The sequence below is a fragment of the Carassius gibelio genome, chromosome B23 (genome assembly GCF_023724105.1).
Source record: "Carassius gibelio isolate Cgi1373 ecotype wild population from Czech Republic chromosome B23, carGib1.2-hapl.c, whole genome shotgun sequence".
Classification (NCBI taxonomy): Eukaryota; Metazoa; Chordata; class Actinopteri; order Cypriniformes; family Cyprinidae; genus Carassius; species Carassius gibelio.
Window position 1 is genome coordinate 26,502,642 of NC_068418.1, and position 26,046 is coordinate 26,528,687.

The window sequence follows — 26,046 nt, forward strand, 5'->3', positions numbered from 1 at the left end:
TGTTTAATGTGTTTATTTAGTAATGATAATCAATGTACTTATTGTTAGTTATATTGATATATAAAAACAAAATGTTTGGCCAAATTGTGCAGCTCTACAAACAAGCGCTGTAATATTTTTTGGGCATTTTTGACAAATAAAGAAAATGTTTGTCTGAAAAGCTGTTTCTGAGTGTATGTATCCTGTTCTATGTGCACTGCCTCTTTCTCCGGTCAGCATTTTAACAGAGAGCCACAGCTTCTCAGGATGTGGTGATGGAATTAATATAAATATCTCTTTTACTTCTTCTTTTTTTAGAGATGAAACATCAACTGTCCTTCAGAGGAAGAAGAGACGGAGAGACATGGCTTCAGACGTGATGTGCTTGTGTGTTGTTCTGCTCTTCTCTGGACTTCAGTTCACAACAGGTACGACTGATCAACAGAACGAGAGAGACTTATTGTCAGTGACAATTTGAGTTATATTTATGTATGCAAGTAGATTGTTGAACTGTTAAACAATTGAAATATGCTCTTGTTTTAATCATAAACTTATTTAATTTTGATCAGTTTCACAAAAAAAACCCTTTTTTAAGTATTTTTACTCCTTTTGTAATTGCATAATTTGCACTGGAATACAAGACAAAAGTACAGATTAACAACAGCACTTTTTGATCCATAATTCCACTTAAGCTGTTTTCATGTAAAATGTATTAAAAATGAATGGAGATCAGTTGAAAGTCGTATTTTCAGACACAACTAATTGTGTTCCAGGATACAGGCCAGAAAACAATCCGTTGCAATACCACTTGATTAAAAACACATAAAAAGTGGCAGTTTGCAGATAACACCGAATCATGTCCACAAATACTGTATTTTCAACGTCTGAGTACAAACACAGCATTAGACATTTACATTTAGAGCACACATTGACATTTGTGATTTAAGAATATTCAGATATTTGTTCTGTAAAAAACGAGATGATGATCATATTTGCACAGAGAAATACAGATGTTTCAGCAGATGTTTTGTGTTTTTGTAGGCTGTGCAGTACAGTTATCATACATCACGTGTTCTCCAGGAGAGTCTGTGCTGCTGCCCTGCAGGGATATAAACTCACATCTCACTGAAGTCCAGTGGTGGATTGGTGATTCTCAGACCCTCACTCCTCAGTACTCAGTGTCTCCTCTGGACGCTATTAAGGGTCAGCGATACAAAGACAGAGTTCAGATTCAGGGGAATCTCTCGCTGTCCATCACTCGACTCAATGTAGACGACGCAGGAATGTACTTGTGTAAAACAACAGGGACTGACAAAATGAGCAATGTTTATCTATATGTTGAAGGTGAGGAATGTTCAATTTCATAATAATACAAACCAAACATAAGACACTTAAGACGAGACCTCACAAACTTTTATTGGTCACTTTTGAGATTTTGGGTTATTTGGCTTTTCTTAAGTGTTGTTTCAAACGAATGGAGAGAAAACATTAAAAAAGTGTTTCTTCTTCTAAGTGTTGATTTTATTGTACTTTATCTATTTGTGAGTAGATTTCAACTCCAATCCATTTCTCCAGCAGGATTATATGTGTGTTTGTGTGTGTGTTTGTGTGTGTGTTTGTGTGTGTGTGTGTATATATATATATATATATATATATAGTTAATTAGATAATGCTTCATTTGCATATTTAAATATAACATTTCAGAAAACTTGTAATACAAAAAAGTTTTTTAATTCTTACTGTCAGTCAACTGGGAAAGTGTGAGATACCTTACAAAACAGAGTATTTAAGAAAATAATATTTTACATAAAACATTTATTTTATAGGGTTTATAATTATAAATTATTAGAAAAGGCCTAAGGTTTTAGTAACAAAATATTTCTGATTTGTGTCTGCAGGTTGTTCTTTATCAGGGAATGAAGGATCAGTGGAGATCAGCAGATATTCAGGGGAATCTGTGTTTCTGTCCTGTTTGGTCAAATGTAGCGTCCGTCATGAACCGGATTCAGAGTTCAGATGGAAATTACCAAACTCCAGAGAAATAAACCTGAACATTAACTCTGCTGAACTCAGTCGACTCTATCAGGGCAGATTTCAGATGTTTGATATAAAGTCAGGAAACCTCTCTCTGCTGATCTCTAACCTGACTGAGGAAGATGAAGGACTGTATTCCTGCTGGAGTAAAGAGAATCAACACAAGAGCTTCAGACTCACTGTTAAAGGTAAAGAAATAATTAATTATTGCATTCAAATAATTTTGCTTGCAACAAGATGCTGTGCATAATTTGTTTTTGTATTAAGTTAGAATTAGTTTAATATCATTGAGCTACTATTATCATTTTTATTTCTTTTTCTTTTTTTTTTTGTTAAAGTAACCTCTCGGTTACATATGTAACATCAGATGACCGATGAATTGGGATATCAGTTTGATAGACCAGTATACTTCGAGTTTAAACTAAATGAGCCAATGCACATTGGCTTGGAATTATTGCATCGAGCTGCAGATGATCACAGCGCGAGTATAAAAAAGCAGCAGGTGCATTGCATACCATACATAACCAAGACGTTCCCTTTCAGTCGGTCCCTCTCATCGTCACATCATTGACTGACCAATTGGGATAGGTGAAGGGGTAGGTCAACTAGAACCTCTGCGTCCCGCCCACGGACCAGACATGAAGTTTCTTCAAGGTCTGGATGTGGCTGCCATAGGGTACCCTGTCTCTCAGTTAGTAGATTCTTCCTCAGAGGAATCCACCAGGGCGGAGCTGCTGTGAGAAACACTAGTTCGGGGAACCATGTCCGTGTGGGTCAATACGGAGAAACAAGCAAGACCTGCTCCTCGTCTACCCTCGACCTTGCACAGTGTCAGGCCCACTGGGGGAAACACATCCTTGTGCAGGCCAGCTGTGTCACCTGAATGTTCCCTTGGTCAGAGAGTAAAACAGCTGGCAGTAAGAGATCTCATCTTGTCATTTGATGTACGCAACGGTTAGCTGTGTTGTCCATTTGGACCAGCACATGCTTGTCTTTTAAGCACTCTTTGAGATAGTCCAAGCCAAAGCTTACTGCAAACAACTTGTGTGCCAGTGCATATGGGGGCCTGTCCATACATCCGACCCTGCGTGCCCGTTGGAAGTGACCCCCCAGCCGGTGGTGGAGGCCTCCGTGTACACCACAGCACGACCCGGTGAGTGCCATGCTTCCACACCCACCTCTGGACTAGGCCATGAAGCCAGTACTGAAGTGGTCTCATATGCAAAAGCATGTGATGTAAATGCCGTATGATGCGATGTAATGCTGCAGCTGCCATATGCCACAGGAGCCTCTGAAATAGTTTCAGTGTGACCGCCGTCCTGCCCTTGAACAAATTCAAGCAGGTCAACACCAACCCACGCATGTTCCTCTTTGAGGCGTGCTGTCTCTTCAACTGAATGCAATTCCATACCAAGAAAATAGATCCTCTGCATTGGGAAGAGTTTGCTCTTTTCCCAGTTGACCCGAAGACCTGACAGGTAGAGGTGCCGGAGCACTAGGTCCCTGTGCTCGCACAACTGATCTCGAGTCTGTGCTAGTATAAGCCATTTGTCAAGACAGTTGATTATGCGAACACCCTTTTATCTGAAGGGAACAAGATCTACATCTGTGGCTTTCGTGAAGAAACGAGGAGACAGGGACAGCCTGAAGGGCAGGACCTTGTAATGATATCTCCCTCCGATGCAGTGATCAACATCTGGTCATCTGAATTAGTCCAGCAGGATACCAGTTGTACGCTCTTTGAAGAGGGCCCAGCGTGTTCTGTTGGCTGCTCAGCTGGATCGGAGGTGCCAGAGGAGACTAACACCAGAAGCTTCCATGAGCGCACTGAACTCGTAGTCACTTGAAGACACTGTATGGAGCAGAACATTGTTGTCGCTCGGCTCCGAAGTGAAAACCTGGGATGCATTGCACCTGCTGCCTCCTTATACTCACGCTGTGATCAGCTGCAGCTGGATGTAATAATAATAATTGTGTGCCAATGAGCATTGGCTCATTTAGTTTACACTCAAAGTAGATTTTGTTTTTGTGTGTTTTATTTTAAGGTGTTACCCCCCCCCCCCCCAAAAAAAAAAAATCCCAAAAAACTGGATTGTTCAAAGAACTGTCAGAAATAAGATTTTTATGATAATTAATTAATGATTAGCAAAACATTGTTTGAACATATTTTTGTCGTTAGGTTACGATGTAATTTGCACTATTGCAGGTTTTCAGACCAAAGTTCCATGTGTAGAATATCTAAATGGTTAAAAGGGTTAAACTATTCATCCATCCTTCAAAATATTCCTCCATCTGTCTGAATTCAGTACTTCAGTGTGTCCTGCAAAAGAAAAGTATCCGTAACACAAAGGTTTCACACTGTTCACAGGATGCACACTGTCAGAGACTGAGCGGGAACCTAAAACCAAGTACACGGGTGACTCTGTGTTTCTGTCCTGCTCATGTAAAGACCCAAACACCAATCCTAAGCACTTCAGATGGACCCATGTAGAGTCCAGTGGGACTGAAGTGTCCAGTCAAACTCTGCGGTATAAAGACAGAGTCCACACGTTTCACAAGACGACTCCATCAAATCTGTCTCTGTTGATCTCCAACCTGACTGAAGATGACCAGGGCACTTACAGATGCACAGTTAACAACAAAACATCCGCTGACACCAGACTCATCGTTAAAGGTGAAACTCTTAATCAACTCAATGATTCAAGTTCAGTGTGTTTTAGTCAGTGTTTCTTGAGTCTCTCCGTCGTCCTGCAGGCTGTGTTTTATCCAAACATCACATCACCAAGAGCTCCCATCCAGGAGGATCCGTGATTCTTCCATGTTCCTGTGAAGATCCCAAAACCAGACCGGAGCACTTTGAATGGAAGCGAGCAGCTGTGAATGAGACGCTGGTTTCAGACGCTGAGGAGATCAACGGACGATTCCAGACCATCAGAGATTCTCCTCATAATCTCTTCTTACGCATCTCAAACCTGACCGAGACTGACCGAGGACTGTATGTGTGCTCAGTCAACGGCAAACAATCCAGACACGTCAATCTCGCTCTTACAGGTGAAAACACCTCAGATTAGTTCAGATGAGACTGAAATGATTTCAGTGATACATGACTCTCTTTGAGCTTGACAGTGTTACATTGAGACAATGCTGTTAACATAAATGAGGACATTCGTGATCGTGAACTGAATTTTTTTCCGTGTGTTCTCAGATCCTCTCGATTATCAGTACTATCTGATATTTCTGATCTGTCTGATGCTGCTGCTGGCGACTGGATGCATCTACCGGAGATTTAACCAAAGAGGTTTGAACACACACACTGGACTGTGAGAAACATCAGATGTGCTTTAGATTGCACTGATGGCTGTTCAAGATGAAGCAAACCTAGAATAAATATCTGGAGTTGTTCTTATTTTACAGCAAGGAAACAAAGGAGAGGAAGCCGACTGATCCAGAGCGATGAGGTAAACTATTCATTGAACATATGTATAACCATATCATGAGTGAGAGAGTTTAACATGTGTGTGTGTGTGTGTGTGTGTGTGTGATCTCTGCAGGATGACACGTACACAACTGTAGTCTACAGTTCATCTTAGAGACAAAACATCCTCGCAGATGGACACAAATACTGAAGAGTGTGCAGAAAGATAAAAACACACATATTTTCAACACAAACAGTGACCAACAACGTTTTATTTTCTGTGGCAAAAAATAGTTTCTCTTAAACTTTCCCTTTGTCTATACACATTTTCTATCATTTTTACTCCCACTTACTCTAGCTGTATAATAAATGAATTATATTTTCAAATTTTTAACCGTACTTGGTAATTACTAAATTGTGTCTTCATGACCATGTAAAGTTGCATTGTGAAGACATTTTAGTAATGTTTATTCAGTTATATATTTGCATGAATAAGATACTATTATAGTTTTTATTGATATTTTGAATGTTTGAATTTTTATATGTTGTTTATGGTTTTTCTTGTGGTTTTGCTATTATTGTTATTAATAGCAGTATTTTTTTAAATATCTAAAATAAATATATTTTTAAATATTTATTAGTTATTAGTTTTAGTTGTTTTGGTACTTCAGTATAGCTAAATGAAAATGATAAATGCTATTTTATTTCTCTCTGAAATAAAATAAGTTATAATGTAGGTTTTTCACATTTTGATTGTTGAAATTTACTTTTTTGTAAAATATGTTTTTATTTTTAGCTGATTATATTGCATATAATATAGAAGTATATAATATATAATCGTAATGAAAAGATAAACCGAAAAATTATTTTTAAAATGTCATTTTGTTGTAGTATTTGGTATTAAACTAATATAATTAAGCATTGTCAAGTCAAGTCTGTTTTATTGTCAATTCTTCCACATGTACAGTACATACATACATACAGAGAATCGAAATTGTGTAACTTTCAAACCCTTGGTGCATACAAATAACACTATACACTAACAGTAGACATAATACAGATGAATACAGTTTAAAAATATATCAAATACAACCAGTAACACTTTATAATAACTGCAAGCTATGAATCATTAGTTAAGCATCAGTAAATAGTTAATTCATCATTTATAAAGCATTGTACCAACATTAATAGACATTAGTAAGCAGTTTATAAACACAGCTATAAATGCTTTATTCTTCATTAATAAGCATGTATATAACAAGCTTAATACATAGTTTCATAATTAATGATCAATTTATCATTTCTAAATTAAGCATTATAATATCTCCGTTGCCAGTGGTTCAAGAGATCATTTGGACAGTGTAAGTAAGTGATTAATAAACTATTTGAATGTACATTTATACATCTTATTATTCAGGCATATAGTAACAAGTACTTAGTGTGTTAATAAAGGCTTTATTAACACTTATTCCTACTCTAATTCATGATTAATTTAGGTAGCTATAAAACATTTACCAGTTTGTCAGTTAACTATTTTTGTGAGCTCATCTAAAGTGAGGACTATTTATGCCTCATAAAACAGATACAAGTTAGATTTAAAGGCTCAGTTATCTTCCGAATCGAAAAAAAAAATGAAATAAAAAACACAGAGGGATGCAGAGAATAGAAATATTTATTTTCACAAATAAATTACACTGTACAACTGTACACTAATATCCATATATGAAACATTGTCATTTTATAACAAGATTCCATATAGGCCCTATCTGTGTGTTATTGTAGTCTATGTGTAACAGATTTTTCGACATATTATGCCATAGATAAGCCAATAGATATCTGATGTGGTATCCTATATTTATTCTAAAAACACATCAGTGCATGTTTATATAACGAAATATAAAAGATAGTCATGTATTTAGAAAAGTAACATAAAAATATACACACATATTATTTTGTACATAGCTTGTTTATTAAAGTTGTATATATAAAAAACTACCCTATATACAAACCTTAGGCTATAATATACTAAGTAGCCTACATTGTTTATAATACCATATATAAATTGCTACTAATAACATGGGAACTTGTATCATAAAGATATTACTAGACTATATACTTCTTGGGTAGCCTATTGTATATTAATTATTATATCTTCTTCTCTCCATATTTACGTATGTACATAAATATTTCACATTTTTCATTTTCGTGGATATAAATAGCCTAAGCCTATTTGACAACAAATATTTTAGACAAGGAAATATCTCCAGATTGATGTGTTTTAATAGTAAGTGTTTTAAAGTATTTTATAACATGATTAATATTAAAATGTTTTGTTGTTTATATTTATTATTTTTTTTAATCGAGTTCAAAAAGACCGTTGGAGCAGAGTTTCGCTGCGCGCCTTTTTTTTTGCGAGGAATAAACAAAGCGCGCATTTTTCTCTCACAACTTTATAAGTTCAAAAGTGAGGTAAAACTCAAGTAAACAATAAATATCATGTGTTTGTGAGTTCATGAAGGTGAGTCTAAAAGTATCAGCTGTATTGGTTGAAAATACGGTTATTGTTTCCGTGTGAAGAGAGTGCCATCTGCGGATTAGCTTCTGAATATATAAATTATTTCAGAACAGGATGACAGTATTCATCACTTGAAGCTGGAGGCAAAATATAATAGGAAAATGTTTATTTAAAATGTTAAAATTATCCAAAATGAATATCTCTATTATAATTCGTTATTATTATTTTAAAACACAGGGTATTCGAAATATTTAACCAATGATAAGTATTTAAATGAGTTTGTAAAACTTCGTAACGCCATTGGATCCTCAAGCTCTTGCGAAACCTAGTCACTTCATGCGCCTCCACTCAGATTGACGCGCGCGCACAGCCTGGAGGAGACAGATCTTGTCACGGTTGGTAAACCGTGATCTCGGGTTGTTTTCACTTTGTGGTGAATTCTGTGTGTTCTGCTTAGTGTTCTGCACTGATTAGTTGTGGGCGTCTCCGTTAATTGTATCAGCAACAGCTGCCACTCATTACTCATCTCCTATATAATGGCTTGTCTCACGTCTTGTGTTTGTGAGATCGTTGTTTCATGTCGTTGTGTTACCCCCGTCTGGCTTCTGTGTTAGTTTGCGTTTTGGATGTCTGTGTTTTCCCTAGAACCTCATCCACTCTCCGCACGATCACTCAGCCACGGACACTTACCTTCGGCTCTGTTCCCCGCAGTTCCTGTGCCACTCTTTCCTGCTGCCTCACGCCGTCAAGACCCGGACTCCTCACCTACACTCCACTACCAGCTGGATTTCTCACCTTCCACCGTCTCCTTGGAGTGTTATCGCCTCATCGTCTTTGTGTGTCTTTGTATCATTCTCAGCATCTCATTAAATACTGTTAACTCGCATTTGTTTCCGGACTGTCTTTTCACCAGCCGTCACAGAACGATCTCACCTAACATGGAAGCAGCGAGCACCAACACCTTCACCGATTTCCTGCACCATAGCGTCAAGAAAGTGAAAGTGAAAGTGAAAGTGAAGTGACATTCAGCCAAGTATGGTGACCCATACTCAGAATTTGTGCTCTGCATTTAACCCATCCGAAATGCACACACACAGAGCAGTGAACACACACACACACACTGTGAGCACACACCCGGAGCAGTGGGCAGCCATTTATGCTGCGGCGCCCGGGGAGCAGTTGGGGGTTCGATGCCTTGCTCAAGGGCACCTAAGTCGTGGTATTGAAGGTGGAGAGAGAGCTGTTCATGCACTCCCCCCACCCACAATTCCGTCCGGCCCGAGACTAGAACCCACAACCCTTCGATTGGGAGTCCAACCCTCTAACCATTAGGCCACGACTTCCCCAAGAGAATGGATCAGCAGCAGGAGAGCATCTCGAACACCAGACGCGCGGTCCAAACGCTAGTGGCACAGGTGTCCAAGCTCACCCAGCAGATCCATCAGCTCACGTCTCCCACTGCACCTATCTGCGCCCTTAACAAGTGCTCTATGCATTTTGCCCTGCAGCCCCGCACTTTCGCCACCGAAGAATCCAAGGTAGCGTTCATGCTCACACTATTATCGGGCAAGGCTGCCTTATGGGGAACGGCGGTGTGGGAAAATCAACATCCGTGCTGTGCCTCGTTCCACCTCCTTTCTGACGAGATGAAGAGAGTTTTCGACCGGGCCGCGACCGGCAGGGAGGCCGCCCATCGCCTCTCGGAACTCCGTCAAGGACATTCATCGGTCACAGAATATTCCATCGAGTTCCGTACCCTGGCGGCCGCGTGCCAGTGGAACGAGGCGGCGCAGTGGGATAGATTCCTGCATGGGTTATCCGACCGTGTGCAGCAGGAGATCTACCTCCTCGAGCTGCCACCTACCCTCAACGAACTCATCGACCTGGCATTGCGGGTGGAGGCCAGGTTTAATCGCCTGGGCCGCCAACACAGTCCTTCCAGACCTCCATTCTCTCCTGGTAGGGGGCGCTTGAGTCGAGAGAACACGGTCGGCTCTGTCGACGATCACGAGCCCATGCAGGTGGGTTGAGCTCGGCTGTCCCGGAGGGAGAGGGAACGGCGGATGTCCCAAGGACTATGTTTATACTGTGGAGACTCTGATCATAACATCTACTCATGCCCGGTTAAAGGACCCAGCCCGGTAGTAAACCTGAGGCTACAATCAGGTGGGATCTCCGCTGAGAAGTCCTCAGTTACATCATCGACCCTCCTTCCGGTGAAACTGCGGTGGAGAAATCAACATCACGAGTGTCACGCCCTTCTGGACTCCGGAGCCGAAGGTAACTTCATGGATTCTTCACTTGCACATCACCTGAACATTCCTGTCCTTCCTGTGTCTCTCCCCATCCATGTCACCGCACTCAACGGCCAGGAACTGCCTCCCGTCACCCACCATACTGAACCCTTCACACTCATCACATCCGGCAATCATCAAGAAACCATATCCTTTTTTCTCATGGACTCCCCTGTTGCTCCCATTGTTTTAGGTCACCCCTGGTTGTCCAAGGAAGTGTTCAGTAAGTCCCGGGCTGCTTCTCTTCCTCCGCATCGTCCCTATGACTGTGCCATAGACTCAGTGTCAGGTAAATCTCCGCCTAAAGGCAAGTTATACTCTCTTTCTATTCCTGAGAGGGAGGCCATGGAGAAATACATTTCTGATTCCCTAGACTCTGGGTTCATCCGTCCTTCCTCATCTCCAGCGGGGGCGGGGTTCTTTTTTGTGGGTAAGAAGGATGGTTCTCTGCGACCTTGTATTGATTACCAGGAGCTGAACAACATTACTATTAAGAATACTTATCCATTACCACTCATGTCTTCAGCTTTCAAGAGGTTGCAGGGAGCATCGGTATTCACAAAATTGGATTTACGTAACGCTTATCATTTGGTCCGCATCAGGAAGGGGGATGAATGGAAAACTGCCTTTAATACCCCTAGAGGGCACTTTGAATATTTGGTTATGCCATTCGGGCTCTCCAACTCGCCCGGGGTTTTCCAAGCACTCGTGAATGATGTGTTGAGAGATATGGTAGATCAGTTTATATATATTTACCTGGATGACATACTGATTTTTTCTTCATCTCTCCAGGAACATGTTCAACATGTCAGACGAGTGCTCCAGAGGTTACTAGAGAATGGGCTTTTTGTCAAGGCGGAGAAGTGCGTATTCCATGCACAGTCTGTCCCCTTCCTAGGGTTTATCGTGTCGTCTGAGGGAATACGAATGGACCCTGACAAGGTAAAGGCTGTGATAGATTGGCCATCTCCAGATTCCCGTAAGGCCCTACAGCGGTTTCTGGGGTTCGCCAATTTCTATCGGCGTTTTATTCGTAATTACAGCCAACTAGCCTCACCTCTGACAGCCTTGACCTCCCCCAATACTCCGTTCAGGTGGTCTGACGCAGCTGAAACTGCGTTTTCTAACCTAAAGAGCCGCTTTGTTTCGGCTCCCATCCTTGTCGCCCCTGATCCCACACGGCAGTTCGTGGTGGAGGTTGACGCATCAGAGGTGGGGGTAGGAGCAGTGTTGTCCCAACGTGCTGCTTCAGACGATAAGGTCCACCCTTGCGCGTTTTTCTCTCATCGATTATCTCCTGCCGAACGTAATTATGACATTGGCAATAGAGAGTTGTTGGCGGTCAAATTAGCGTTGGAGGAGTGGCGCCACTGGTTAGAGGGTTCAGGGGTTCCCTTTATTGTTTGGACCGATCATAAGAATTTAGAATACATTAGAACTGCTAAAAGACTCAATTCCAGGCAGGCTCGGTGGGCACTTTTTTTCGGTCGTTTTGATTTTACCCTATCGTACCGCCCGGGTTCCAAGAACGTAAAACCTGATTCTTTGTCACGTCTTTTTGATCCCTCCGCCCGTCCCGTTACTCCTGAGTGTATTTTGCCTGAGAGATTAGTTGTCTCAGCACTCGTATGGGAGGTCGAGTCGAAGGTCAAGACGGCCTTAGAAGGGGTAACGCCTCCGTCCGGTTGCCCACCGAACCGCTTATTTGTGCCGAAGGAGTTAAGGTCCGAAGTTGTCTGGTGGGGCCATTGTTCCAACATGGCTTGTCATCCAGGGATAAGTAGAACTAATGGGTTGGTTAGACAACGATTCTGGTGGCCACGTATGGCTCGCGACGTCCGCGATTTTGTTTTGGCTTGCTCCGTTTGTGCCAGTGGTAAGTCATCTAACCGACCTCCTGATGGGCTCCTTCAACCGCTGTCTGTCCCTTCGAGACCCTGGTCCCATATCGCTCTAGATTTTGTTACCGCCCTCCCGCCCTCTAATGGCATGACAGTCGTTTTGACTGTAGTGGACCGGTTCTCGAAGGCGGCACATTTCATTCCCTTGCCCAAATTACCGACAGACAAGGAGACAGCGGTTACTGTTTTAGATCACGTCTTTCGGCTCCATGGCCTCCTGGTAGACGTGGTCTCAGACAGGGGATCCCAGTTTATATCCAAATTTTGGAAGGAATTTTGCAAGTTATTAGGAGCGTCAGTCAGCTTGTCGTCGGGTTATCATCCCCAAAGCAACGGACAGTCTGAGCGAGCCAACCAAGATTTAGAGAGGACGTTGAGATGTTTGGTCTCCAAGAATCCTTCTTCCTGGAGTCAACAACTCTCTATGGTGGAGTACGCCCACAATTCATTGCCAGTGTCAGCTACGGGCCTCTCTCCGTTCCAGTGTAGTGTAGGGTACCAGCCACCAGCTTTTCCCAGTCTGGAGTCTGAAGTCGCGGTCCCCTCCGCTCACGCGTTTGTCCAGATGTGCCACCGCACCTGGACCAGAGCCCGTGAGACTCTGCTCCGGGTGAGGGAGCGCACTAAGGCCAAGGCCGATCGCCACCGGTCAAAGCCTCCCGTCTACGTCGTGGGTCAAAAAGTGTGGCTTTCTACCAGTAACATTCCATTGCGATCCGTTTCGAACAAATTAGCTCCCAAATTTATCGGCCCGTTCACTATCACCAAGATCATTAGTCCTGTGACAGTCCGCCTCAAACTACCTCCTGCGTACAAGAGGATACACCCCGCCTTTCATGTGTCCAAAATTAAACCCGTGTTTTATGCACGTATTAATCCGCCTACTCCGGTTCCCCCGCCGCCGCGTCTCGTAGAAGGGGAACCAGCATATTCGGTTAATCGTATTCTGGACTCGAGAGAGAGGGGACGAGGATTCCAGTATCTGGTGGACTGGGAAGGTTACGGTCCGGAGGAGAGGAGTTGGGTACCTGCTAGGGACATATTGGATCACTCCCTTATTGATGAATTCAATCAGCAGGTAGGCCCTTCTGGGAACTCCAGGAGGAGTTCTTAGAGGGGGGGTACTGTCACGGTTGGTAAACCGTGATCTCGGGTTGTTTTCACTTTGTGGTGAATTCTGTGTGTTCTGCGTCTGCACTGATTAGTTGTGGGCGTCTCCGTTAATTGTATCAGCAACAGCTGCCACTCATTACTCATCTCCTATATAATGGCTTGTCTCACGTCTTGTGTTTGTGAGATCGTTGTTTCATGTCGTTGTGTTACCCCCGTCTGGCTTCTGTGTTAGTTTGCGTTTTGGATGTCTGTGTTTTCCCTAGAACCTCATCCACTCTCCGCACGATCACTCAGCCACAGACACTTACCTTCGGCTCTGTTCCCCGCAGTTCCTGTGCCACTCTTTCCTGCTGCCTCACGCCGTCAAGACCCGGACTCCTCACCTACACTCCACTACCAGCTGGATTTCTCACCTTCCACCGTCTCCTTGGAGTGTTATCGCCTCATCATCTTTGTGTGTCTTTGTATCATTCTCAGCATCTCATTAAATCCTGTTAACTCGCATTTGTTTCCGGACTGTCTTTTCACCAGCCGTCACAGATCTCCGCTTATCCACAAAGCAAGGGTAAACAAATAACTGTTTGAATAGTAGCATTTTATTTACTCAAACACTATGTCTGTTTAGGCTATTGTTTTGTGTGTGCTTGAAGACTGGAGAAGTAGATTTATTGCCATCTAGCCAAAATACTTTTGTACGTTTTAAATATCCTGCTGTGCAAGTGCTTAAAGAGCCACACAGATGGGAAATCAAAAATTACCTGTATTACAGTGTATGATGTAGCTGTCCATCAGTGTAAACAATGTGCAAAGTAATTAAACCAAAAAGTACACGATTTATAAAGTTATTGGCTTTTAAAGTAAGCAGTCGACTCTGAATCGCTGAAACGAGTCGTTATAGATTTCAAATCTTTTGCCCATCTCTATGTACGTCACTAGGAGCACTTTGCATAATAATCTCCGCCTACCGTCTTGGGAGAAACAAAACTCTGACCTGCCCCCCCCCCCCCCCCCCACACACACACACAGAGATGCTCTGTTTGGTGTGATAGCATCATGTCGAGGAGACAGTGTGTTTTTAATTGTAAAGGCAAGTTTGTTTTATTTTCACTGCCAAAGAATGAAGATCAGAAGAACCAATGGCTAAAATTCATTTTTACCACAATACCAGAGCAGTACAACAAATCCCTTTTGTTGTGTTCACAACATTTCACTGATGACTGCTTTTCTAATCTCGGTACAGGGGGATTTTCAAAGCGTTTGGCCATAAAAGAGGGTTCATTACCAACTTTATTTAGACCAACGAGCATCTCCGAATCACAACGCGAAGTATGATAATGAAGTTATGTGTTTGTTTTCTCCCTAGCCTCTTATCGGTATGTGTGCTGTCTGCAGTCTTTGTCTGAGCTGATGATCTTAATTTACAAACACGTCATTAAAATGAAGTGTAACAAGTGCTGCTAACAGATATTCTGTGATAATGTAATCCATATGAAAACAACGCGATGTCTGTTTTTCACGTCTCCCTTCATTATATCTAATGTAACCACGCCCCCGCGCTGAACGCGCTATTCAGATTCAAACTGAAGCGCGCGGCTTGAATACACACACACAGAAGAAAAAGCAGCGAGACTGTTCAAGTTTTTTATTTTACTTTTGCTTCGCGGTGAGAGGAATAAGACACAATTCACCCCAAAAAGATGCTAATGCATTGTTTAGAGTGAAGTTGTGTGCGGAACAACCAATCAAAACTATGTTAGTTGACCAATCAGAACACAGGAGCGCGCGAGTACCAAATGACTTAAAATACTTAAAAGGTGTTCCAATTATACATTTTTGTGATAATGCAACAATTACCTGATTAGTCAAGTGACAGTTCTGTCAGCTGTCACGATCGAAATGTGAGTCTTGTATTGCAGCGCGGTCGCTTTAGTACAGACAATAATGTTGCAATAATGCAATTAACAGGTGATTTCCATAATATATGAAATGATTTTGAGTTTTTTTTTCTGCAGTGGATTTTCAGAAGGCTCGTGAGTGGAATAAACATGAGGGTCTTCATGCACTGTGACACAGTGACATCTCTGAGTTTCTGAGTCAGAGCGAGATCTGCCGTGGTCTGGTTGATTTGGGCTATACGTCTGCATGTGAACTGAACCGATGTGGTTTTGTTTTGGTTTTGGGTAAATGGACCGCCAGTATATGAAAATTGATCTATTATGATATTAGCGCATCGCTAATGAAAAGCGTGCTCCGAGAGAGTTCGAAGACTGGGTTCGAATGACAGATTTAATCTAATAGTTTGTGTTGATTTATTTTATAATTCAAATCTATGTTAAATTAATGCAGGAATTTCCCTCATTAGAAACTTGAAAGCTCCGAGAATTATTAAAACCATGCGATATAGCTACACCCAGAAATTTAGGTCCTGATTAAATATAACTCTTTTACACAGAGATTTGAAAAATAAAATTCAACAACTTTTTCAAAAAGTTTTTAGTCCTGGAAATTGTTGTTTTAAAATCGCATGGCATTCCCATGCATTTCCACGCTCTTAAAATCATTTAAACTGGTCCAGCAATGTGTCTGCGCGAGTGTTCCGTTACCTCTTCCTCCTGTAATCACATCCGGATCCGTTACCCCGCTTTGTTCCCGGACCTCGCAATTTACAAATTAATCACTGGTTTAGACTAAATAAATACAGCACTGTTTCTGTTCTTCAAACACTCTAGAAGTGAGATGCAGAGAATTTACCCACTCTTCTGCGTATATCTGACACGTATCCTAAATACCTGGGATGATCACATGACAGGAAGTGACGTCATCAAGGTAAGTGTGTCCACACCTGTACAGGTTAAAAACGAAAACAGTGGCACCAAACAATGACAGTGACCCGACGGAGAAGTAATTCTGTCACACTATCGAAAGCTTGTATTAAAGGTGCATAATCATATCTAACTCTAGAGGAACAAAATAAAGGTTTCATCTGTTGGCCACTAGAGGGACTCATACACTCCTGCTTTAGGAGCCCTTGTACTTCATTTACTTAATCAGTTTGTGGATTCTCTGAAGAAACAAGAAGCAAGCTATTCGTTTTGGAGTTGAAGATCTTTGCCCGAACCCGGTCGGGTAATTTCTATCATCTTACGCGGGCTCGGGCCGGGCTCGGGCTTGCGCTCCGGTTTGCGAGGTGAACGAGCGGTCATGTGATGTGTTTCGATTAGCGCGAGAAAGATGCGAAAATGAATGCTGAGCAGGTGTAACGAAAGCTTGCCTCTGGTGATTACGTTTTGGTTGCACCAGCAACTAAAGCAAACTCTGAGGTGTGGAAAAGTTTTGACCATGTCTATAATGAGAATAATGAGTGAATAATGACGCACCATCAGTGAGCGCAGGAACGCGCTGAAGACATCTACAGTGGATTCATTCATTTTCCTCCACAAAAACATGTAGACCAAGCCTAATCTCTGTGAGTAAAGGTTTTTCAAATGATAACTAAATATTCATTGAGTCTTAAATGCATAATGTTGACAGAGTATTTACGCTAATGTTGGCATTATTCTTTTATTAAATAAAGCAAATCCGGCGGAGCCTTTATCTTAATTTCGTTATTGCCAAAATACCCATCTTAATTTAAAATGTATCTTAATTTAATTTATTTTTTAAATGACTCGTTTTTATTGGTGCTTTGGTTTATTTATAGGTTGAATGAGCCTATGTCTAGAATGCTGAGATGTTACGATGTCACAGAGGACTTATTTTATTTCTTTATTTCAACTTCCAAGTGGTCTAGTCTACGTTAGTTATGAGTAAATTATGTTAAAACATGAATAAATTGCTCATTGTTGGCAAAAGGCAAAAGAGCTGTGTGCGTGCGCACATTTGAATAATGTCGGGCTGTAAACGGGTTCGGGCTTTAAAAAAGCTGTCAATCAAAATGTACTTATCGGGCTCGGGTCCTGTCGGGCCTAACTTTTAAGGCCCGATTACAGCTCTAATTCGTTTTGCTTTATTTTAGATTAATGGTATGTTTCAAGATGATACATTTGCAAAAACAATGGCACCGTTTGCTACTCAGTTGTACATTGATCCCATATTTCTGACTTAAATTATGCATTTACATTTAAAAGTACATTTTTTAAAGATAATTTTATACAAAGCAACTTACAGTACAGTGCATTCAAAATACATACGTGCTACAAAATAATAAGTCTGTGCAATTCATTAATTTTCCACATAGCACACATGTGATTTAGTTTTGCATGTTTGAGATTCTTTACAAACCTGTTATCCAACAAAGATTTTTGGCATTTTTGTGTTCAGTTTTGTATATTATAGTCAAATATTGTTATTACAGTAGTACTTTCTTATTTTGTTTAATGTGTTTATTTAGTAATGATAATCAATGTACTTATTGTTAGTTATATTGATATATAAAAACAAAATGTTTGGCCAAATTGTGCAGCTCTACAAACAAGCGCTGTAATATTTTTGGGGCATTTTTGACAAATAAAGAAGATGTTTGTCTGAAAAGCTGTTTCTGAGTGTATGTATCCTGTTCTATGTGCACTGCCTCTTTCTCCGGTCAGCATTTTAACAGAGAGCCACAGCTTCTCAGGATGTGGTGATGGAATTAATATAAATATCTCTTTTACTTCTTCTTTTCTTAGAGATGAAACATCAACTGTCCTTCAGAGGAAGAAGAGACGGAGAGACATGGCTTCAGACGTGATGTGCTTGTGTGTTGTTCTGCTCTTCTCTGGACTTCAGTTCACAACAGGTACGACTGATCAACAGAACGAGAGAGACTTATTGTCGGTGACAATTTGAGTTATATTTATGTATGCAAGTAGATTGTTGAACTGTTAAACAATTGAAATATGCTCTTGTTTTAATCATAAACTCATTTCATTTTGATCCGTTTCACAAAAAAAGCCCTTTTTTAAGTATTTTTACTCCTTTTGTAATTGCATAATTTGCACTGGAATACAAGACAAAAGTACAGATTAACAACAGCACTTTTCGATCCATATTTCCACTTAAGCTGTTTTCATGTAAAATGTATTAAAAATGAATGGAGATCAGTTGAAAGTCGTATTTTCAGACACAACTAATTGTGTTCCAGGATACAGGCCAGAAAACAATCCGTTGCAAAACCACTTGATTAAAAACACATAAAAAGTGGCAGTTTGCAGATAACACAGAATCATGTCCAATACTGTATTTCCAACTTCTGAGTACAAACACAGCATTAGACATTTACATTTAGAGCACACATTGACATTTGTGATTTAAGAATATTCAGATATTTGTTCTGTAAAAAACGAGATGATGATCATATTTGCACAGAGAAATACAGATGTTTCAGCAGATGTTTTGTGTTTTTGTAGGCTGTGCAGTATTGTTACCATTCATCACGTGTTCTCCAGGAGAGTCTGTGCTGCTGCCCTGCAGGGATATAAACTCACATCTCACTGAAGTCCAGTGGTGGATTGGTGATTCTCAGACCCACACTCTTCATTACTCAGTGTCTCCTCTGGACGCTATTAAGGGTCAGCGATACAAAGACAGAGTTCAGATTCAGGGGAATCTCTCGCTGTCCATCACTCGACTCAATGTAGACGACGCAGGAATGTACTTGTGTAAAACAACAGAGACGGACAAAGAGCGCTATGTTTATCTATATGTTGAAGGTGAGTAATGTTAGATTTCATAATAATAAAAACCAAAACATAAGACACTTAAGACGAGTCCTCACAAACTTTTATTGCTCACTTTTGAGATTTTGGGTTATTTGGCTTTTCATAAGTGTTGTTTCAAACGAATGGAGAGAAAACATTAAAAAAGTGTTTCTTCTAAGTGTTGATTTTATTGTACTTTATCTATTTGTGAGTAGATTTCAACTCCAATCCATTTCTCCAGCAGGAATATAAATTTGTTTGTGTGTGTGTTTGTGTGTGTGTTTGTGTGTGTGTTTGTGTGTGTGTGTGTATATATATATATATATATATATATATATATATATAGTTAATTAGATAATGCTTCATTTGCATATTTAAATATAACATTTCAGAAAACTTGTAATACAAAAAAGTTTTTTAATTCTTACAGTCAGTCAACTGGGAAAGTGTGAGATACCTTACAAAACAGAGTATTTAAGAAAATAATATTTTACATAAAACATTTATTTTATAGGGTTTATAATTATAAATTATTAGAAAAGGCCTAAGGTTTTATTACAAAATATTTCTGATTTTGTTTCTGCAGGTTGTTCTTTATCAGGGAATGAAGGATCAGTGGAGATCAGCAGATATTCAGGGGAATCTGTGCTTCTGTCCTGTTTGGTCAAATGTAGCGCCCGTCATGAACCAGATTCAGAGTTCAGATGGAAATTACCAAACTCCAGAGAAATAAACCAGAACATTAACTCTGCTGAACTCAGTCGACTCTATCAGGGCAGATTTCAGATGTTTGATATAAAGTCAGGAAACCTCTCTCTGCTGATCTCTAACCTGACTGAGGAAGATGAAGGACTGTATTCCTGCTGGAGTAAAGAGAATCAACACAAGAGCTTCACACTCACTGTTAAAGGTAAGGTTTAAGGTGTAAGGCATTCAAATAATTTTGCTTTAAATAATTTGTTTTTGTATTAAGTTAGAATTAGTTTAATATCATTGAGCTACTATTATCATTTTTATTTCTTTTTCTTTCTTTTTTTTGTTAAAGTAACCTCTCGGTTACATACGTAACATCAGATGACCGATGAATTGGGATATCAGTTTGATAGACCAGTGTACTTCGAGTTTAAACTAAATGAGCCAATGCACATTGGCTTGGAATTATTGCATCGAGCTGCAGATGATCACAGCGCGAGTATAAAAAAGCAGCAGGTGCATTGCATACCATACATAACCAAGACGTTCCCTTTCAGTCGGTCCCTCTCATCGTCACATCATTGACTGACCAATTGGGATAGGTGAAGGGGTAGGTCAACTAGAACCTCTGCGTCCCGCCCACGGACCAGACATGAAGTTTCTTCAAGGTCTGGATGTGGCTGCCATAGGGTACCCTGTCTCTCAGTTAGTAGATTCTTCCTCAGAGGAATCCACCAGGGCGGAGCTGCTGTGAGAAACACTAGTTCGGGGGACCATGTCCGTGTGGGTCAATACGGAGAAACAAGCAAGACCTGCTCCTCGTCTACCCTCGACCTTGCACAGTGTCAGGCCCACTGGGGGAAACACATACTTGTGCAGGCCAGCTGTGTCACCTGAATGTTCCCTTGGTCAGAGAGTAAAACAGCTGGCAGTAAGAGATCTCATCTTGTCATTTGATGTACGCAACGGTTAGCTGTGTTGTGCATTTGGACCAGCACATGCTTGTCTTTTAAGCACTCTTTGAGATAGTCCAAGCCAAAGCTTACTGCAAACAACTTGTGTGCCAGTGCATATGGGGGCCTGTCCATACATCCGACCCTGCGTGCCCGTTGGAAGTGACCCCCAGCCGGTGGTGGAGGCCTCCGTGTACACCACAGCATGACCCGGTGAGTGCCATGCTTCCACACCCACCTCTGGACTAGGCCATGAAGCCAGTACTGAAGCGGTCTCATATGCAAAAGCATATGATGTAAATGCCGTATGATGCGATGTAATGCTGCAGCTGCCATATGCCCCAGGAGCCTCTGAAATAGTTTCAGTGTAACCGCCGTCCTGCCCTTGAACAAATTCAAGCAGGTCAACACCAACCCACGCATGTTCCTCTTTGAGGCGTGCTGTCTCTTCAACTGAATGCAATTCCATACCAAGAAAATAGATCCTCTGCATTGGGAAGAGTTTGCTCTTTTCCCAGTTGACCCGAAGACCTGACAGGTTGAGGTGCCGGAGCATTAGGTCCCTGTGCTCGCACAACTGATCTCGAGTCTGTGCTAGTATAAGCCATTTGTCAAGACAGTTGATTATGCGAACACCCTTTTATCTGAAGGGAACAAGATCTGCATCTGTGGCTTTCGTGAAGAAACAAGGAGACAGGGACAGCCTGAAGGGCAGGACCTTGTAATGATATCTCCCTCCGATGCAGTGATCGACATCTGGTCATCTGAATTAGTCCAGCAGGATACCAGTTGTACGCTCTTTGAAGAGGGCCCAGCGTGTTCTGTTGGCTGCTCAGCTGGATCGGAGGTGCCAGAGGAGACTAACACCAGAAGCTTCCATGAGCGCACTGAACTCGTAGTCACTTGAAGACACTGTATGGAGCAGAACATTGTTGTCGCTCGGCTCCGAAGTGAAAACCTGGGATGCATTGCACCTGCTGCCTCCTTATACTCACGCTGTGATCAGCTGCAGCTGGATGTAATAATAATAATTGTGTGCCAATGAGCATCGGCTCATTTAGTTTACACTCAAAGTAGATTTTGTTTTTGTGTGTTTTATTTTAAGGTGTTACCCCCCCCCCCCCCAAAAAAAAAAATCCCCAAAAACTGGATTGTTCAAAGAACTGTCAGAAATAACATTTTAATGATAATTGATTAATGATTAGCAAAACATTGTTTGAACATATTTTTGTCGTTAGGTTACGATGTAATTTGCACTATTGCAGGTTTTCAGACCAAAGTTCCATGTGTAGAATATCTAAATGGTTAAAAGGGTTAAACTACTCATCCATCCTGCAAAATATTCCTCCATCTGTCTGAATTCAGTACTTCAGTGTGTCCTGCAAAAGAAAAGTATCCGTAACACAAAGGTTTCACACTGTTCACAGGATGCACACTGCCAGAGACTGAGCGGGAACCTAAAGCCAAGTACACGGGTGACTCTGTGCTTCTGTCCTGCTCATGTAAAGACCCAAAGACCAAACCTAAGCACTTCAGATGGACCTATGTAGAGTCCAGTGGGACTGAAGTGTCCAGTCAAACTCTGCGGTATAAAGACAGAGTCCACACGTTTCACAAGACGACTCCATCAAATCTGTCTCTGTTGATCTCCAACCTGACCGAAGATGACCAGGGCACTTACAGATGCACAGTTAACAACAAAACATCCGCTGACACCAGACTCATCGTTAAAGGTGAAACTCTTAATCAACTCAATGATTCAAGTTCAGTGTGTTTTAGTCAGTGTTTCTTGAGTCTCTCCGTCGTCCTGCAGGCTGTGTTTTATCCAAACATCACATCACCAAGAGCTCCCATCCAGGAGGATCCGTGATTCTTCCATGTTCCTGTGAAGATCCCAAAACCAGACCGGAGCACTTTGAATGGAAGCGAGCAGCTGTGAATGAGACGCTGGTTTCAGACGCTGAGGAGATCAACGGACGATTCCAGACCATCAGAGATTCTCCTCATAATCTCTCCTTACGCATCTCAAACCTGACCGAGACTGACCGAGGACTGTATGTGTGCTCAGTCAACGGCAAACAATCCAGACACGTCAATCTCACTCTTACAGGTGAAAACACCTCAGATTAGTTTCAAATGAGACTGAAATGATTTCAGTGATACATGACTCTCTTTGAGCTTGACAGTGTTACATTGAGACAATGCTGTTAACATAAATGAGGACATTCGTGATCGTGAACTGAATTTTTTCCTTGTGTTCTCAGATTCTGCTGTTATAAATCCTCTTGATTATCTGTACTATCTGATATTTCTGATCTGTCTGATGCTGCTGCTGGCGGCTGGATGCATCTACCGGAGATTTAACCAAAGAGGTTTGAACACACACACGACCAACAATCTTGAACTGTGCACTATGACTAAAAAACACTGAAGAAAAGCAAAACTAGAAGTTTGTGTTTAACTGAAATCATTATATTCTTACAGCTAAAGGAGGACGCAGAGAGATCCAGAGATCAAATGATGAGGTGAACTGTTCATAATCAGATTATAATACACTATTCATGAATGAAATACATTTTTCCAGCTTGTGTATTTCTGTGACTCATGCACTGAACAAGAGCATACAATCCACTGAGGTCTGCGTCTGTGCAAACATCTGCATGCATAGAAGTTATTTGTTGCATGCATTTATGTTTCCTTCATAAAAGTAGCTTTTTGAGAGCTACACATGTAGCTGTCCATTAATGAGATCAAACATAACATAAAGACTGATGCACGTGTAGCTGCAGTATTTTCTTTTGCATGTTACAACTGGTGAACAACTCGTTGTCTTTTAGGATGACGTGACTTACTCCAGCGTTACACAAATTAAAGGGAAAAAAAGACCTTGCAAAAAGGTTAGTGTTTAATTTTGGGCATCTGTTTATAAAAACCAGTTCATCTGAAGAAATATGTAATTGTAGCATGTGTGTGTGTGTTTGTCTGTAGGAAGAAGAGGTTGTTTATTCGACTATGGCAGACATGAGCAGATCTACTCAGGTAATTTCTCGTTTTTTTTATAATTTTAACACTGTTTGATTTGAAAGCTTCTGCTTAGATGCAACCATAACCATATCACGAGCAGTGTTGTGGGTAACGCGTTACAAAGTAACGCGTTAGAGTACTCTAATTACTTTTTTCCTGAAATTTGTAACTTAACGCGTTAGTTTCGTGCGTAAGTAATCAGTAACTTCGTTATTTTTTTAAAAAAAGTAATCCGTTATTTTAAGGAAAGGAAAATCCCTACTGCAGCCTGCTTTTTGTCAGACAGTAGTCCTAGGTCTACTGTGCCACCTGCGGATGTATCAGCGGAGCCGAAGCTCTGTGATCGTAAAGTCAATGGCTGTGATGCGTCTGTGCCCTGCGCCTGACCCTGTGTGTGTGTGTGGGTTTTTTTTTTTTTTTCGAACTCCCGGCAAGATAGCAGAGAGGACAGCGTTTGGTTTATGGAAGTACGCACATTATTTTCAATTTGTCAACGAAAAAGAAAAGAACATAACGGTAAAATGCACACTCTGCTTTGGTGAAAAGCTTCTGTCGACCGCCAAAAATTCTACCTCAAATGTAACGCTACGTTGTAATCACTACTTTGAAGAGTAAATGTAAGAGGACTGTGTTAAAGCGAATTTAGGCTTGTGACTGTGAGTGACACTTTATTAATAATTAGTTCGGCTATTAAGCGATTTGTCATTTGCCTGTGTGGCAGTGAAGGATTTAATTCGGTCGGTTTGTTATCATTTTTGTTTGACAGGCAGCTGTTAATTTCTTTTAGATCATTGGCTGGCTGGTTGTTCATCATTTTAAAATGGATTTAAATCTGCAAGCCTGTTTAAGGTTGTGTTTACAAGTAAGCATACTTGTACTTTGATAACTGCATTATTTAAAGTTAAAGAAAAATCAGGAGTTATCTTGTGGTGCTCATAATATACAGTAGCCTAGGCTACCCGGGCTGGGTAGGTGCGAATTTTGATTAATAATATGTTCTGTGATAATAAAAAAAATAAAACGCCATGTGGAATAGCCTATTGCTGACTGTCTTTCCTGTTATTGTTATCCTGCAGTGTTAATTAAGTCGGATGACTGACGTTATTCATTGTCGGGAGTCACGACTTTTAGGTGCATTTAAAGGGGCCGGGGGCTGTGTCTGTCATGTGTGAGCCAGTGCAAACGGCTTTTAATTTTTGGTAACGCATGAGTACTCTAACGCGTTACTTTTATGAATAGGTAACGCTGTATCATAACTGATTACTTTTAATTGATGGTAACGTTGTAACCTAACTAACTACTTTCCAAAGTAACTATACCCAACACTGATCACGAGTGAGAGAGTTTAACATGTGTGTGTGTGTGTGTGTGTGTGTGTGTGTGTGTGTGTTTGTGTGTGTGATCTCTGCAGGATGACACGTACACAACTGTAGTCTACACTTCATCTTAGAGACAAAACATCCTCGCAGATGGACACAAACACTGAAGAGTGTGCAGAAAGATAAAAACACACACATTTTCAACACACACAGTGACCAGCAACGTTTTATTTTCTGTGGCAAAAAATAGTTTCTCTTAAACTTTCCCTTTGTCTGTACACATTTTCTATCATTTTCACTCCCACTTACTCTAGCTGTATAATAAATGAATTATATTTTCTAATTCTTAACCGTACTTGGTAATTACTAAATTGTGTCTTCATGACCATGTAAAATTGCATTGTGAAGACATTTTAGTAATGTTTATTCAGTTATATATTTGCATGAATAAGATACTATTATAGTTTTTATTGATATTTTGAATGTTTGAATTTTTATATGTTGTTTATGGTTTTTATTGTGGTTTTGCTATTATTGTTTTTAATAGCAGAATTTTTTTTAAATATTTAAAAGCAGTTTATAAACACAGCTATAAATGCTTTATTCTTCATTAATAAGCATGTATATAACAAGCTTAATACATAGTTTCATAATTAATGATCAATATATAATTTCTAAATTAAGCATTATAATATCTCTGTTGTCAGTGGTTCAAGAGCTCATTTGGACAGTGTAAGTAAGTGATTAATAAACTATTTGAATGTACATTTATACATCTTATTATTCAGGCATATAGTAACAAGTACTCAGTGTGTTAATAAAGGCTTTATTAACACTTATTCCTACTCTAATTCATGATTAATTTAGGTAGCTATAAAACATTTACCAGTTTGTCAGTTAACTATTTTTGTGAGCTCATCTAAAGTGAGGACTATTTATGCCTCATAAAACAGATACAAGTTAGATTTAAAGGCTCAGTTATCTTCCGAACTGAAATAAAAAACAGAGGGATGCAGAGAATAGAAATATTTATTTTCACAAATAAATTACACTGTACAACTGTACACTTATATCCATATATGAAACATTGTCATTTTATAACAAGATTCCATATAGGCCCTATCTGTG

General features: G+C 40.6%; 2 protein-coding genes across 4 annotated transcripts in view; both read left to right on the forward strand.

The window, feature by feature from the left end:
- On the forward strand, nucleotides 1-25,916 carry LOC128011359 (carcinoembryonic antigen-related cell adhesion molecule 5-like). 3 transcript variants are annotated; one of them, XM_052593676.1, is made up of 10 exons: nucleotides 1-407; nucleotides 1,021-1,323; nucleotides 19,516-19,839; nucleotides 22,003-22,308; nucleotides 22,389-22,685; nucleotides 22,840-22,947; nucleotides 23,060-23,100; nucleotides 23,413-23,472; nucleotides 23,564-23,614; nucleotides 25,011-25,916. In XM_052593676.1, exons 1-10 carry the CDS (start codon nucleotides 176-178, stop codon nucleotides 25,047-25,049), a joined length of 1,761 nt encoding a protein of 586 aa, XP_052449636.1. In that variant the 5' UTR covers nucleotides 1-175; the 3' UTR covers nucleotides 25,050-25,916. The 3 variants fall into 3 exon arrangements, with proteins under 3 accessions (XP_052449636.1, XP_052449638.1, XP_052449637.1); XM_052593678.1 differs by lacking the exons at nucleotides 19,516-19,839; nucleotides 22,003-22,308; nucleotides 22,389-22,685; ... (2 more) ...; nucleotides 23,413-23,472; nucleotides 23,564-23,614 and adding exons at nucleotides 1,878-2,201; nucleotides 4,382-4,687; nucleotides 4,768-5,064; nucleotides 5,219-5,311; nucleotides 5,428-5,471 and having other exon boundaries at nucleotides 9-407; nucleotides 25,011-25,914; XM_052593677.1 differs by lacking the exons at nucleotides 19,516-19,839; nucleotides 22,003-22,308; nucleotides 22,389-22,685; ... (3 more) ...; nucleotides 23,564-23,614; nucleotides 25,011-25,916 and adding exons at nucleotides 1,878-2,201; nucleotides 4,382-4,687; nucleotides 4,768-5,064; ... (1 more) ...; nucleotides 5,428-5,471; nucleotides 5,565-5,815 and having other exon boundaries at nucleotides 10-407.
- The window catches only part of LOC128011361 (carcinoembryonic antigen-related cell adhesion molecule 5), a 40,707-nt gene continuing 32,609 nt past the window's right edge, over nucleotides 17,949-26,046 (forward strand). The window contains exon 1 of the mRNA XM_052593679.1: nucleotides 17,949-18,028. The gene's annotated coding sequence lies outside the window, so the exon portion shown is untranslated. The remainder of the gene's footprint in view (nucleotides 18,029-26,046) is intronic.